Source organism: Neltuma alba, unplaced genomic scaffold (assembly GCF_004799145.2).
Source record: "Neltuma alba isolate B1F8T4 unplaced genomic scaffold, ASM479914v2 tig00002140_pilon, whole genome shotgun sequence".
NCBI lineage: Eukaryota > Viridiplantae > Streptophyta > Magnoliopsida > Fabales > Fabaceae > Neltuma > Neltuma alba.
The window spans coordinates 2,271-18,391 of NW_021632753.1; the positions used below are offsets into that span (position 1 = coordinate 2,271).

Genomic DNA, 16,121 nt, shown 5'->3' on the forward strand with positions numbered 1-16,121 from the left:
TTTAAATACAACGGCTATGGAATCATGACCATGTTTTTCTTTTGGGAGGGAGGGGGATAGTTAAATTAAACCCCAGAAATAACAAATTCACGGAATACATATAAACTATCTCTGTTTTTTAAAATAAAAATTAATTGACTAATTTAAACATATTAAGAAATTAATTAAATTAGTTATTTATAATAATTAGGTATTGTCTTCTAAATATCTTTACTAATCAAGTGTATTGGTTCAAACCACTATTATTACATAATTAATTTGAAAAAAATGGATAAATATGAGAGACAAAGTGAATTGAATTCTTATATTTAGGACCAAAATAAAAGTCAAATGAGTTCTTATATTAAGAACCAGATGTAGTATTTGCCAACAAATTCAATGAACATATAGCATTTACAAGTTGATATCTCCTTCACCTAGGCATTTGGCAAGCTAGCCAGTATAAGTATCAATTCCTCCAGACACATGATTATATGTGATCATTTAGTTCCTCATATTTAGCATTTTTCTAGTAAGATTAGTTCGTCGTGTGATGTGGTCGTGTTGACCTTAACAATTACAGTCATAATACAAAATGTTTTTAAAGCAATGCACTGGTACAATTTTTTTTTTTCATGATGAAATTAAACAGCGAGTACATATTATTATTTTTGTTTTGAAGTTTATAATTTAAAATTATTTTCATTGTTTCTTAGTCCCTCCAAAATGATTCTCTGCTGCAAATGAATACTCTATATATTATTTTCATGTGCCATTAGGAATATTCCTGGATGGGATTTAGGTGAGAAAGGAGAGTTTATGAAACACCGGTTCTCTGTTCTGGGCAGGCCGGTCCATTATGGCATGTAGATTTGTTCACAAATCTGTTCCATTTTAGATGATTATAGTAACTCAGTTTAAGTTTTGCAAACCAATGGATCGTTGCAGATGTCATGTTTTGGATGGCTAGTTGAGTATTGAGGAGGAAGATTTGAATTCGAGGCAGTTCAGGAAAAATGAGTCAAACAAGGATTGAAGTACTTTTATAATGAACTTTAGTTTTTGATGTGCTCCTTTTAACTCAAAAAGAGCTCCTACGTTCTTTGCATCCTTGACTCCTTTTTCATTTCTGCGGACATATCTTTTCCCAACTTCATGGTAGACCCCCACCTTCCCTTTTATAGTTTTATCTCCCTCTTAATTGCACTGTTCTTTGTCGGAAGTCTGCCTTAAATCCATTCACCAACAGAATTAAATTCCGCAATTGGAGACAGTCAAAATGTTCGTTGAAATTGCAGGTGTTGGATCCAAGCACTCCGGGCACCTAAGCTTTAAAATTTGCAGTTGGTATTATATTGAGGCATATAAGATTTACTATCCCTTCTGGGGTGGTGGCTTTGTTCCCTGCAATTATGAAACATTACTGATGCGTTCTACTTCACCTGCTTTGGTTGATAACCCCACTTACTCGTTCTGTGCAAAATTAAACACAGCAGAGGACGAATCCAAGAGGGTTGTATCCTTTTTGTTGGTGTTTTGATTGTGAAGGACTCGATTTTCAATTCCCAAATTGGTGTAAAGTCATCAAAATGTGAAAAAAAGGAATGAAACAGAGGAAGAAAGAGGATGGGCAAATTAAGGCGGTGGGAGTTACGTTGGTTGTGGATTGGACCACCTTGTGTGTTTTCGGCACTGAGATGTCTTAATCTGTAAATAAGACGGCCTAATTTCAAGTTGCCTTCCCTTGCCACTTTACAGTTTACTCATTCCAAACACTCTCTGACTCGCTTTCTTGGCCAATGAACTAGCGAATTTCCCTCAGTAAATTTTACTTCGGTTTTGATTAAATTTACGCCCAGTCCTTTTTTTTCCCTTAACACGTTAACCATACATTCTGTTTGGAGGAATAAAATAATAGCTTTCGCAAGACTTTAAGTAATTGGTTTTATTATATAGTACGTGTGGAATTGTGGATGAGGACGTCCTTCTTTTTTATTTTGTAAACAATATTTACCTGGATTTAAACATATAATTCAGAAGCACAAGTTTTAAAAAATTGTTCTGTAAAGTCCGAAAAAATAGATAAATTTTTTTGTGAGTATAAAAATTTAAACTTTTAATTGCAAAACCAATAAGCTAAAGGCATTCTTATCCACTTAATTTCTTCTTAATTCAAATTTCAGCAAATGATTTTCCAGTTTTTTTTCATTTAAATTTATACTAATTTGTAAGAAAGATGGAAGCAAGGGGGGGAAATGTTCCAATGTTGTTGATCCAAGCACTGATATTGCTGATGCCAATGCCACAGATGTGTTGCCTTAAATAACGATTTCCTTTCGCCAAACAAGCTTCAATCTCGTGGCTTGAGGATAGCTATACCTTCATAACTTCCTTTTCTCTTCATCACTCTTTCTTCTTCGTCATAATTCATTCATACCGCTTCTCTTTTTCTTCCCTGCAACTCTCCCTCCTCCCTCCCTCCCTCTCTCTCCCAACTATCTGAATTACAAATCTTAAAAGGCTAAAAAGTTGGAGAGAGAAGACTCGCACAGCACAGGCAGAGCAATAATTCACTTTTCTTTCCAAGTATTTTCTTCTCTCTCTTTTTTGCCAGCTCTACAAGCTTGTCCTTCGCCTTACCCATTTTCTCCCCATCTCTGTTGTGCCCCTTCAATCCTATCCCCCATCATCACAGCGATAGATCTCAGGTATGTCAATTCCCTCTTACAACTGTTCCCTGTGTCCCGTTACTTTGGTCAATTCTCAATACTATTGCGATCGGCGATCTCCTGCTGCCCGTAATCGTTATCTGATTCTATCCCGATCATTTTTCTTATTCATTACCATACGTTTGATCCGGTGCTAGATGATATTGTGGTAACGTTAACGAGCTTGTGTGTCTTTTAATTTTCTTTGATCACTTGGTGTGCATTTTTATTATTGTGTGCCGCTTATTCGGATTTAATTCAGTAATCAGCTCTCTGATAATCTATTATTCTTCCTATCGTTTGCTTATTTGTCGCGAGATCTCTCGCCTGTATTCACTTGTCCTGATTTGAATATTATTATAAGCTTCGATTATTTGGCATATTTTCTATTGGCTTTTAAATGACACAGAGGTGACTAAACGAACAATATGCAAAAGGGCTCGCTGATCTTGCCATTCACGTCTGTGGCAACATATCAAGTAGATCTCCTAGTATTAAACTAAAATGTTGCATTTATTTCTGCATATTATGTAAATTTTTATCTCAGATCATATTACTGCTCAAAATTCCATAGGTCTTGTCTGTTAATTCCGAGTTATCGTTCAGTGCATTGCCATAAGCTGTTGCGTCTTAGAGAGCTTCTTAGACATTAGAGTACTGTATATATTTTATCAAATGTCAGAATACTGAAATAATTTGAAACTCTGAAACCTTTTATCCATATGGCTATATGATGACTTGGATTTGGGAGATGTTATACGCCATAGCAACCAGGGAATGTCAGTTATTTTCAAGCTGTGATTTTTACCCAGTATTGTTACTTCAAAAATTTAACAGCTGCCTAGAGAGTTCAATACCTTGAAATGTGACATAGATGGGTTCTGTTTGGTGATATGGAACTTGTTGGCATAGACTTCTTCATCGAGGTAAACTACTGTAGAGACCATCATCCTGATGTTAAAGGGCCATTGGTTTGACAGCCCTTCAAGACGTCCTCTTCTGCCGTTAAACATTTAAAAGTCATTCATTCTAAGCTTGCAACGTTATTGAGCAGTAAAGAAGTGTACAATCTAGTTCTATGCAAGTTGACAAGTTGGTTTGACCATATAAGCAGCTTTGACAACACATTGTGTTCTGCTGGAATTCAGGAATTGGCTGCCTAAGTGGTGGAGATTTACATGCTCTTTGCTTTCCATCTTAATTAGCCAGGTTCAGCTTAGTGTTGATACGTATCAGCCTGGGAAAAACATCCAAACAATTTTATCCAGCATGTTAAGCAAAATTATTTTAACTGTGAATATTCTTGTAATTATTTCTCATTAATGATCAATGGTTGAAAAAAAAAATGTAATAAATGGCAGGGAAAAAAGAAAATAAGTAATTGGTCCCTAAGGGGTGAACATGGCCATAAGTATGATGTGATTTGTTAGTGACCAGTGTCTAAGTCAAATATCTTTTTGCTTGTAGGAGCTGGAAGACACACATACGAGACCAGTTAATGAACTGAAGTCCGTATAAGTTCAGGTCTGAGATGATAATGTCAAGGCTTGACTCATGTTAAGTTTGTCAAACTTAATTGGGTCTAGGGTGGATCATGGGTATACAATCGGTGCCTGTGGTAGTACTGGTGATTTCCTGTCAATAGGAGGGGTGTTTAAAGGGCCAAATGGCAGCTTTTTGGTGATTTCAATGGCACATGTGAAATTAGATTACTGAGTTTTATTGATTTTCGGGTAATTGAAGGAAGAGTCAACTTGGGTTTGGTGGGGCGAATTTTCTAGATGCATGCCAAAGAAATCCACTCTGGACATTTGATAAAATTAGAGAAATTTAGAAAAGAACCCCAGACATTACACCTATGGTCTGATTGCATTGCTCAACTTAGAAGAGAGCAATTTGCTGCTATAGGTAATAAATATGATTATCTGCTTAACGAAAGCAGTACAAACGTTTGCATGGCTCTTCCTATAACTTTTACTGCAAAGACTAGGAATAAAACCTGATTCCGTATGTTTAAGCCTTTACCATTGGTAAATCACAGGGAAACTTGGACATTAAAACAAGACAAATAATGGGATGATCTAATCTGCAAGCATTACCCATTCTTGGTCCTAGTGCGTGCTCATCTGCGCATGTGTCCTGCATCACCACCTTAATGATGATAACAAAGACACAGACATTACATCCATCGTGACATATCTTGTGAAATTTTATTGTTTCTGTTATTTGTCGCACTTGTGAACTTAATTATGACAGTTGTTTGCTTGGTATGGCCTTACAGAGCATACACAATTGCTCTAACTGCCAAGTTATATATGTTTTTCTCATGCTCGTATATTCTTTATTATTTTTCTTAATTATGTTTTTCTTGTACGGTGAATTTTGGGAATTCACGTGGCGTTCTTCCTGGAAAGATATCATATTAGAAGGAATTATCAGCCATGTCTAGCTCTACGAAAGTTTTGGATCCTGCATTCCAGGCAGTGGGTCAGAAAGTGTATCCTTAATATATGGGTTGACTGGATAATAATAAATGAATGTTTTGTATTTTTCTTCTTTTTAAAAACTTCTCCACGGGAATATTTTTCAGTTGTTGATGCAAAAATTTACTGCCCATAGAATGCTAAACAATATGAAAGTAATCTTTTGCTATAAAAATGGAAGTTATATTGTTGAATTACCCTATTCTTTGAGAGGTTTTATACTTGACTTGTTATAGAGGGACTGAAATATGGAGGATTGAGAATTTCCAGCCAGTTCCGTTGATTAAATCTGAGCATGGAAAGTTCTACACGGGAGATTCATACATCATTTTGCAGGTGTGGGCTATGGCAATTTTCCCTTATCATTCATTTTTGTGAAATTGGAGACTGAATGTTCTGAAAACAGTTATTCTATATATGCTATCATAATGTCCATAATTTTCTTTATATCTCCTGATACAACGTAGAGACAATAATCATATTACTGTTCTTTATGTAAGCATGCTCACAGTAAAATAGATAAGGAAAATTTCTAATGGCTTCTAAAATAATACAAATTTTAACTTCTATTCCAAGAGAAGAGAACATGTGGCATGATATATAAGTATAACACAGTTCGTACTCCGATGACGAGATAGATTGAAGCCTATGGCTTAATTCCTACTATGGGAAGATGGGCCATAGATCTCTATTTTGGGATGCTCATTTTCAGTATATTTACAGACAACACAAGGCAAAGGAGGCACTTATTTATATGATATACACTTCTGGCTTGGAAAGGATACAAGTCAGGTAAGCTTTGACCTTGCCTTTCCTCATGCTCTTTCTTTCTTCAATTTCCATCAGACCTTTCTTTCATGGAGAGTTGAATAGAAAATTTTAGCGAGAGGTTTCTAAAACAGTTTGATCCTTGGAAAGTTGCATTTAACACAAAGGTGATTACTTTTATGATGTACTCTTGTTTTCTATCAAGTTTCATTTTGTTCTAATTCTTTCAAAGAAGAATTCAGATGATCTGAATACTAAGCTTTTATCTTGGGAGGGTCTAGGCTTAAATGGTTCACATTCCTGTTTGGAAATTTTGGGACCACTATATTTTTTTTTTGGGGGGGGGGGAGAATAATTTTTTCTTGACATTAATTTGTGACCATTCTTGTAGGATGAGGCAGGGGCAGCTGCCATCAAAGCTGTTGAACTTGATGCAGCTCTTGGAGGACGTGCGGTGCAGCATAGGGAAGTCCAAGGCCATGAATCTGACAAATTTTTGTCGTACTTTAAACCATGTATAATACCACTAGAGGGAGGTGTTGCATCTGGGTTTAAAAAACCTGAAGAAGAAGTGTTTGAAACACGCTTGTACATATGCAAAGGAAAACGAGTTGTCAGGATGAAACAGGCAGAGAATTCTTTTGACATGAACTTCATAGATTTGGTTAACATTCATCTGACTGTGTGTGTAATTAGCAATTTTATTGTGCAGGTCCCTTTTGCCCGGTCTTCCCTGAACCATGATGATGTATTTATCCTTGACACTCAGAATAAGATTTATCAATTCAATGGGGCAAATTCAAATATTCAGGAAAGAGCCAAAGCTTTGGAAGTAACCCAGTATTTAAAGGAAAAATATCATGAGGGGAAATGTGATGTTGCAATTGTTGGTAAGGACATCTGTTTTCCCTGATACTTGTTGACTAAGTAATTGTATAATTCTGCATTCCTGTTCTTTGGAAGCTTAGTCTTTACGTCTTCTGATTCTTTGTGCGTTTTTAACTGCCTTGCAGATGATGGAAAGTTGGATACTGAGTCAGATTCAGGTGAATTTTGGGTTCTCTTCGGTGGATTTGCTCCCATTGGGAAGAAGGTCATTGGCGAGGATGATATTATTCCAGAGACTACTCCTGCTCAACTTTATTGGTGCGATGTTTTCCTCATCCTCTTGTTCTCCATCTACCTGACTCCTGTTTGAAAGGGATCATATAGTAGATAATGGATGCTAGCAGCTTCTTCATCTTCTTCGTTTTTGTGGGTACCAAGGGTGTCCCCAACTGACAGCCTAGGGCTAATGCCTTTTGAGATGTAAAGATAACAGAAGTGGATCTTGCCTTTCCCAGGCCCAGCAAGATTTTTTTCCCATACACATGGCCAGGGATCAAACCCCATGGCAGCTATTTTAACCTAGATCAATTCATGTCATTAATCAAAGTCAAGGAATGTATTCTGGACTACCATATAAAGCTTATTATTTCTGCAAGGCCCCAATGATTTGGTATTTCAAATCAGATCAAAGATGAAAGGAAATAAAATATTATAAATTACTTGATCATATAGAAAGATATACAGTTAACTCTCTGGGGCAGCACTGCCTGCTCCAGGGATGTCCAGATGGTGGTGTGTATTGTGTGAGGGTATAAAACTTTGTGAACTCTTTTTTATTCTCCTTCTTCCACTTCAGTCTTAATCCTGCAATTAACTCCTAATCAATGCTTGCGGTTAGTTAAAGTCATGTAAAGAAATCATGTGGTTCTTGCATGACTGATAGGTTTCTTTCTTTCTGGGGAATTAGTTCAGATGGAACACATTTTTATTTCTTTTCTTTTCTTACTTTATGTCTTACGATACAATTTGTGTCATCTATTAAACATATTACCTTCCAAATCTAAGGCTTTCGTTTCTCTGTCTTTTTACCTGAATACTTGTGCTTGTATAGAGTCGTTTAAAGTGTATGCTCTGTATGCCCTCTGGTGAATATATGAGCAGGTGTTAGCTGGCTAATGACAATGTTGCATGCTGATGATTAACGTTGTTCGACTTGTCCTTGCAGTATTGCTGATGGCGAGATCAAACCTGTTGAAGGTGAACTATCTAAATCACTGTTGGAGAATAACAAATGCTATTTGCTGGACTGTGGTGCGGAGGTGTTTGTCTGGGTTGGCCGAGTAACACAAGTCGAAGAACGAAAAGCGGCATGCCAAGCTGCTGAGGTAGTGACACAGTAACATCCAAAGCTTCACCTGTTAGTTAAAAGTGAATTCTGTTAACTGTGGGAATATCTCCAGGAGTTTGTTGCAAGTCAAAGTAGGCCAAAGTCAACCCGGATAACCAGAATTATTCAAGGTTATGAGACACATGCGTTCAAGTCCAACTTTGATACTTGGCCATCAGGATCTGCTGCTCCTGGCGCTGAGGAAGGGAGAGGAAAAGTTGCAGGTAGACTGCCCCGTCATTTAACTTGTAATTTGTACAAGCAATTGTGTATAACTTGCCATACTAAGTAGGGATTTCATGTGTTGCTAGCTTTGCTGAAGCAACAAGGTATGGGTGTCAAGGGGATGACGAAAAGTACACCAGTCAATGAGGAAATTCCACCTCTGCTTGAAGGAGGTGGAAAGATGGAGGTGAGCTTATATAAATATATATATATATATATATATATATATTTTGCATAGTTTCTCTAGCTTAACTGAATTGATACCTTTAAACGTGATATTCCTTTGATTTTCCAGGTATGGCTAATCAATGGAAGTGCCAAGAATCCATTGCCTAAGGAGGATATTGGGAAGTTTTACAGTGGAGATTGTTACATAGTATTGTATACTTACCACTCTGGTGAGAGGAAGGAAGACTACTTCTTGTGTTGTTGGTTTGGTAAAGATAGCATTGAGGTGATTTCTTTCATTCCCCGTTTAAGATAAAATGTTACACAAATTGTAATATGTTATTTCTTACTAAATTTTGGTTGGTTCCTAATCCAGATTTGTGATTGAAAATGTTTCTATAATCCTACATCAGAAAAATCCATAAAGTGCCTTTCCCCCATCTTTAATGGGAGGCAGCATATCTGCAATAGAGTTATTCGGATTACTTTCTGTATCACTGCATATAACATGCAATGGCTATTGTGTTTGATCTCTTTTGTAATGTTTCATAGCAGAATCCTCACAAGTCTTCATATTAATTTTGTAACCAAAAGAAGAAAACTAGCTTAGTTACCAACTCTACAACGAAGAACATAATTAGAAATATTTGCAATAATTACCACTGTAGAGCGATTATCCACAGTCGTAATGAGACAAGAAGTTATCTAAGGTTGCTATGGACTGTCCTTGAATTTTATTAATTTATGTTATTCTTATTTGGTTGCCAGAGATTTGAGAATTTATGCCTATCTAGAAGTTGACTTGGCTTTATTCCTGATACAGGAAGACCAAAGGATGGCTGCTCGATTGGCCAATACCATGTCCAACTCACTAAAGGGTAGACCTGTTCAGGTTTGTAATCTTAATGTAAAATTGGATAATACATTGGAAATTTTTTTAATTGAAATACTTTCTTGCAGGGTCGCATATTTGAAGGTAAAGAGCCACCACAATTTGTTGCACTCTTTCAGCCTATGGTGGTCCTTAAGGTATTACGTTTCTTAGTGCAATAGTATATTGTGTTCTTTGTAACGTATGTAGTCTAAAACTTGTGACTCTAATGATTTTGATTGACCTCTATCCATTTTAGGGAGGCTTGAGTTCTGGTTACAAAAAATTAATAGCAGAGAAAGGTTTGCAAGATGAGACTTACACGGCAGAAAGTATTGCACTTATTCGAATTTCTGGAACTTCAATACATAATAATAAAGCAGTGCAAGTTGATGCAGTATGTCCCCGTTGAATTCTTCATTTTATCACATCGTATTGAAAGTTCTACGAGCTTCTCCGTTCATGCTAGTCTTTTTTTGCTGCATTATATCATCTGTGGTATTCTTTTTCAGGTGGGAACATCATTGAATTCTACTGAGTGTTTCCTGCTGCAATCTGGCTCATCAGTTTTCACTTGGCATGGAAGTCAATGTTCTTTTGAACAGCAGCAGCTGGCAGCTAAAATTGCTGAGTTTTTGAAGGTACATTGTTTGGCTCGAATTTTTGGGATTTAGACTAAATGGCTCAGGTAATACCGGAAGTTAGAGCATAATTAGAGCATAACCCAATTATCTCAAACTCTTGGGAGTTCATATATGTAGTGAATAATAAATATGGACCCTGAATAAAGGACTGTGTTATGTATTAACCATTAGAATATGTGCTTTTGAAAATGTTTTTCATATCTCTACTGTACACTACTACACTTTTTATTTTGCGATGAATGGTCAATCACATTTCACAGTGACTCTGACTACAGCACTTCTGGTTATTCCCTAACTGCATTACACATCTATGAACTGCATTATTCCTCTAGTGGATTCAAAAGGTTGCTAACTTTGTGAGCAATGTGCTACTTGTCATTGCTCAGCCAGGAGCTGCAATAAAACATGCCAAGGAAGGGACAGAAAGTTCAGCCTTTTGGTTTGCACTTGGAGGAAAACAGAGCTTCACCAGCAAAAAAGCCACTAATGAAACCGTTAGAGATCCACATTTGTTCACGTTTTCATTAAGCAAAGGTATTGTTTTTGGGTACATTCTACTGGTGCTTTCCCAACATAATGTTGTTATGTAATAGCTAGTTTATATACTGATATATGTTTTATTAGAGTTATGGTTGGGACAGTTTGAATGTTCTAACCAATGTTAGTTTGTTTTCTTCTTTGGCCATGTGGATTCACCAGGAAAGTTTCAGGTGAGTTCGTTGCTGAGACCTCGTTATGTCAATTTTCACCTCTGAGTTAGGAAACTTGATAACTGTAACTTTCGTTCTTTATGTTTTCAAATTCAATTTTATTATTTGCTCTGCAGGCAGAAGAGGTTTACAACTTTTCCCAAGATGATCTGTTGACAGAGGATATCCTCATACTTGACACACATGCTGAAGTGTTTGTTTGGGTTGGTCAATCTGTGGATTCAAAAGAAAAACAAAATGCTTTCGAATTTGGCCAGGTAAAAATTTTAAAGAGTTTTAGATTTCTATTTCTCATACTTATGTTGCATGATGCAGATGATTGATTATGGATTTTTCTCTTTTTTCTACAGAAATATATAGATAGGGCTGCAGCTCTAGAGGGACTCTCCCCTTACGTACCGCTCTATAAAGTTACAGAGGGCAACGAACCTTGCTTTTTCACAACATACTTTTCATGGGATAATGCAAAAGCTACTGTATGTTTTCAAACGTCGGGATTCCCCTTTTATCATTTGTCTGAGATATTTTTTAGTCATCATTATCACTCATCGCAATTTTTGGCATGTCCAAGTTGGTAGGGTAAAGGACATGCTTGCTAGCAATATATGCCCGAAAAAATAATATAGTCTTTTCATGAAACATAGGTCCTGTTTGGTGTGAAGCATGGAAAATAATATAGAGTGATAAGCAGTCTTTTCAGATTAAGGGGTGGTATTTCCCAAATCCATGTAGACAGATTTGTCCAACCCCAAGTAACAAGCAATCACCCGTATTAAATATTTTTTTAACATATTTTTTTAATCCCAATCCTAATCCTTCCCTTTCATTTTTAATGCTTCGTATTAAACGGGACCATAGGATTGACAATATATTACCAAATAGTTATTTTAGAAGGGAGAACTACTAGTGGAAGTATCAAGGAACCAAAACTGCCTCAGTCTCCATGAAACATAGGGTTCGCAATGTTCTTTTATCAATGTATATCTCTCTCATTCTATGAGATACGTAAATCAAAATATTAAGCTCATATAACACTGTCTACCTACATTAAAATCAAAGGTTGAGTTTTAGAGCAAAGGCTATGGTCCTTAGTTGCTGTCTTCAACACCACCACCCCCCCCAACACCCCCCCCACACCCCCCCCCCCCCAAAATAAAAAAAAGAAGAAGCAGTTGCTTGTCGTCTGAAACAGCTTTACTTGGTCATTGTTCAAGTTTATTGGATTAGCATGCTATTTGTGATTGATTGATGTGATCATGAAGTTTTAAGAAAGCATTTAAACAAGCTAAGTTAAAAGGCCAAAGCACGTAGGTTTTACCTATGCATTATTTTCCTGTTGAATTGCAGGCTCAAGGAAACTCGTTCCAGAAAAAGGTGTCATTACTTTTCGGCATTGGCCATGCTGTAGAGGTAAAAGCATTGATCTAATTTAATAGAAGAGTGTATTATTAACTATAAATGCTATTCAGCTTACTGAATGTATGTTTGTTATTGTTCATACCTTGATGTAGAAATTGAAATTGTCAGAGCACTTCATTCATGTGCAAGAGGTTCAATAGATACTTTTATTCATGTTTGGCTTCTCTAGCCCCGTCATTTTATGAAAAATGTTTTACTTAGAGGTTCAATAGATACTTTTATTCATGTTTGGCGTCAGTATCGGATAACATTTCTGGTTCTCATATAAGAAGTAAAATGGACAAGTCTATGCGGAAGATTTTAAAGAAGAAATCGTATTATTTAATTACTTAAAGAAATGCCAGTTTGTCTGCTTAGTGTTAATGCTTAAAATTTTTCTCCAGGACATGTAATTCTGTGCATAACCTTTGACTGACCTAATTTCATTTCTCCCCTTTAGGATACACCAATCCCTGCAAACACAAAACGCTGTGCGTTAGAAATCATATGTGAATTTATTGTTGATGGCTTCATTATTTCAACAGTTTCGTCTTGTATTTGTTTGAGAATGCTTTGTTGGATTTGGTGACAGGATAAGTCCAATGGATCCAGTCAAGGGGGAGGACCTAGACAAAGAGCAGAAGCTTTAGCTGCCTTATCTTCTGCATTTAATTCACCTTCTGACAGAACATCCAGCACGGTATGTTAACTTGCATATAGATGAGTTATTAGCATTTTCGTTCTCGGTATTATTGATTATAAATCGATGATCGTCAAACAAGCAGAAGATACTCCTATGAAGCAGTTGCTGTGTTATCACAATTTCACAGAGCATTCACCAAGCATAGCATATGGAATTGGCATTTTTGTTTTAGTTATGGCTTAGGATACTATGCATTTAGAAAATAAATGCACAACGTAACATTAAAAAGAGAGATATAGAAAGAGAGAAAATTAGAGGTGGATGAAAGAAGGCCTTTGTTGCACTTCCACCCTTCTAAATGCGCGACATATTACTGCAGGGGATTGCAGTCCTTTACTTCTTGAATTGGGGTGCTAAAAAATGTGACACAGAATAATATTGTTAATATATCATGTCTCCTATTATATTAGTGCTTCTACTGCTGCCAAGGTTTACTCAGGTGTTTGGATCGGGCGAGGGGAACTTGGGTAGATAACATAGATTTATTCCCAGTGGAGCTCCAAAAGATGGAGAAAAGACAATAGTAAGAAAATTGGTGCTTCTTGCCTTCTTCTAACTGTTTTTAGTTTCACTGGCGCAGGATAGAGATAGACTGAACGGAGTAAATCAAGGAGGTCCAAGACAAAGAGCTGAAGCTCTAGCTGCCTTGAACTCTGCATTTAATTCATCATCCGCCGGTAGAATTGTTGCTCCCAGGTCTGCTGGAACAAGTCAAGGATCACAAAGAGCAGCAGCGGTAGCTGCTCTTTCAAACGTTCTCACTGCTGAGAAGAAGAAGCACTCACCTGATTCCTCTCCTGTTGGGCCAATCAGCAGTCCTGTTGCAGAAAGTAGTGCTTCTGGTAAGATAAGATAAGGCTCTTATCCATGCAAGACGTTGCTTTATACGCAAATATCCTGGTCAACCCCCCCCCCCCCTCCAACACACACACACACAAAAGGAACCTCTCATTTTCAGTGATGCTACAACTGGTTGCTTCTTTCAGTATTTGGCAGAGCCCATCCTTTCTTTTCTTTTTTTTCCAAATTGACATGCAAATTTTGTGCAATTGTCGTTTTACATATATTTGGAAAAATATGAAATCTGGTTTTCTTCGTTGCATGACAAAACCTGCATTTACCTAAAATAAAACTCGTGCAACCTTTTCCTTTCAATGGGAGGCTCTGAAATCACATGCTTGTGTCGCTGATGCCAAAAAAAAAAAAATCAGAATATTCCCTGCCCTTTGCTGCAACTAATATTTCTCTTGTTTGTGCAACCAATTCCGGGTGCTCTGGAATATCTGACTAGTGTGATTTCTTGTAGCAGAAGCTAAGAGTGAAAGTGGCCAGTCCGAAACCGAAGGTCCTGAGGAAGCTGCAGATGCCAAGGAGACTGAAGAACTTGCAACCGAAACTGGTAGCAATGGTGATTCAGAACCAAAACAGGAAAATGTTGAGGATGGGAATGATAATCAAAGTAGTCAGAGCACATTCAGTTATGATCAACTGAAGACCAAATCTACTAATCCTGTGTCTGGAATAGATTTCAAACGAAGAGAGGTTAGTCTTGATTTGCCGTTGCTGATTTAATTTATTCCGTTGGGAGTGATGTCAATATATAGTCTTTTCTCTCGAATTGGTGTATCTCAGGCCTATCTATCGGATGAAGACTTCAACACAGTATTTGGAATGACAAAAGAAGCATTCTATAAATTGCCAAAATGGAAGCAAGACATGCAGAAAAGGAAAGCAGATTTGTTCTAGAGTTGAATATTACAATGAGTGACATACATATCTGCTGTTTTTGCATCCTAACATACTTTTGTTGGAATCCACTTTTTATCTGTGGGATGGTTGTGGTATTATTGAAACTCCAAGTTGGATTCCGGTGCGTAACAATTTGCTGTTTGGCCTTTGATGGATGTAAACCTGTGGTTAGTATCGGAATTGATTGTGATACTGCCTGGAGAGTGAGTTTTAGTTTCTCCTTTGAAATTGGTTTTGCCTCGCGTAATGATGTTCACATATTGTAGCTATGAAGACGGTGGACAGCTCCATTCTTTCATTTGATCAGGTTTGTAATTTTAATACATGGATTTATTCATGTTGTTATTGGTCCGGGGGGCGGGTGTATATGTACTGCTTTTTCATATAAACTATAAAGAATGAAACTTTGCTGGGTTGTTAGTTGTGATTTTGAATTCTTTATTCATTTTCATCCCCATGAATTGTATATTTCTTGTTCTCTGGCTATCCTCCCTCCGTTTATGGGCTGGCTCTCGTTGCTCATGAGAAAATGCATTTAAATTTTAAAGCATTAATTCATTAAATGCTTAATTGACCCAATAACCGATTTGACGATGCCGGCGTCTAGAAAGTATATTAGAGTTCACAAGGTGAAAAGAACAGTTCGAAGCGTTGTACTTTGTAACTCCCAAGCCCGAAATTTCGTGAGTTATGCGTTAATTATGCAACTTTCTTGCCCTGAAATTGCGCGATAATCTTTTAAAAGACATATTCTTCCAGTCCTAAATATAAGATTTTTATATAAGGGTTTAGATAAAGATTTTATATTTAGGACCGGAAAAGTAAAGGTCTTATATTTAAAATCGAAGGAATATGTCTTTTCTGTAAGCCAAAAAGTTTGTCTCATTATAATTAAGTTTAATATATTGACAATGGAATTTTTTAATTTTTTTTAAAGAATTAACTTTTCATGAATATGTTTATTGCATAAAATTTTAAAAATAAGTCATAGTTTCGTGTCTAGCTGGTGAAAAATACTACTTCTAAAAATCTATTGGTATATATATGCTTGCATTATTTTCAATGTTAATATCAAAACTCGAGGGTTCAAAATCACTTTATATAAAAGTTATAAAGCTTTTGCCTTTTTTTATGTTAGTGAAGAAAAATAAGTTTAATTCATCCTTTTTTAATTTTCAATGAAATGGTTTATAAGCAATGTTGATTTAGGACATACTCTTCCATCTCTTATTATAAGATTTAATTTTTTTGAATTGATTTGTCTCTATTTATAAGATTCCTTTTGAATTTATCTAAACAATAAATGCATTTTTATCTATTTTATGCTTAATTAATATACTTTCTCATATTATCTTTTTTCCATATATTTTTTTCACTCACACACACCTACTTATAAATAAGGGCATATTTTTTTAAAAAAATATATTTTTAATATATTTATTACTTTTAACTAATTTTAGTAGTTTTCTTAAACTATGTAATATAGTTAAATAAATTTTA

At 36.2% G+C, this 16,121-nt stretch overlaps 1 protein-coding gene across 3 annotated transcripts; it reads left to right on the plus strand.

Moving 5' to 3' along the window:
- The first annotated feature begins 2,400 nt into the window (after positions 1-2,400).
- LOC114717634 (villin-3) lies at positions 2,401-15,055 on the plus strand. 3 transcript variants are annotated; one of them, XM_028902846.1, is made up of 24 exons: positions 2,401-2,687; positions 5,102-5,184; positions 5,407-5,506; positions 5,894-5,962; positions 6,330-6,566; positions 6,651-6,828; positions 6,952-7,084; positions 7,992-8,151; positions 8,227-8,377; positions 8,465-8,565; positions 8,674-8,832; positions 9,370-9,438; positions 9,507-9,575; positions 9,677-9,814; positions 9,930-10,058; positions 10,448-10,595; positions 10,761-10,771; positions 10,888-11,028; positions 11,122-11,247; positions 12,119-12,181; positions 12,762-12,869; positions 13,453-13,714; positions 14,179-14,414; positions 14,505-15,055. In XM_028902846.1, exons 2-24 carry the CDS (start codon positions 5,129-5,131, stop codon positions 14,616-14,618), a joined length of 2,958 nt encoding a protein of 985 aa, XP_028758679.1. In that variant the 5' UTR covers positions 2,401-2,687; positions 5,102-5,128; the 3' UTR covers positions 14,619-15,055. The 3 variants fall into 3 exon arrangements, with proteins under 3 accessions (XP_028758679.1, XP_028758687.1, XP_028758693.1); XM_028902854.1 differs by having other exon boundaries at positions 5,114-5,184; XM_028902860.1 differs by having other exon boundaries at positions 2,402-2,687; positions 14,182-14,414.
- The last annotated feature ends 1,066 nt before the right edge of the window (positions 15,056-16,121 follow it).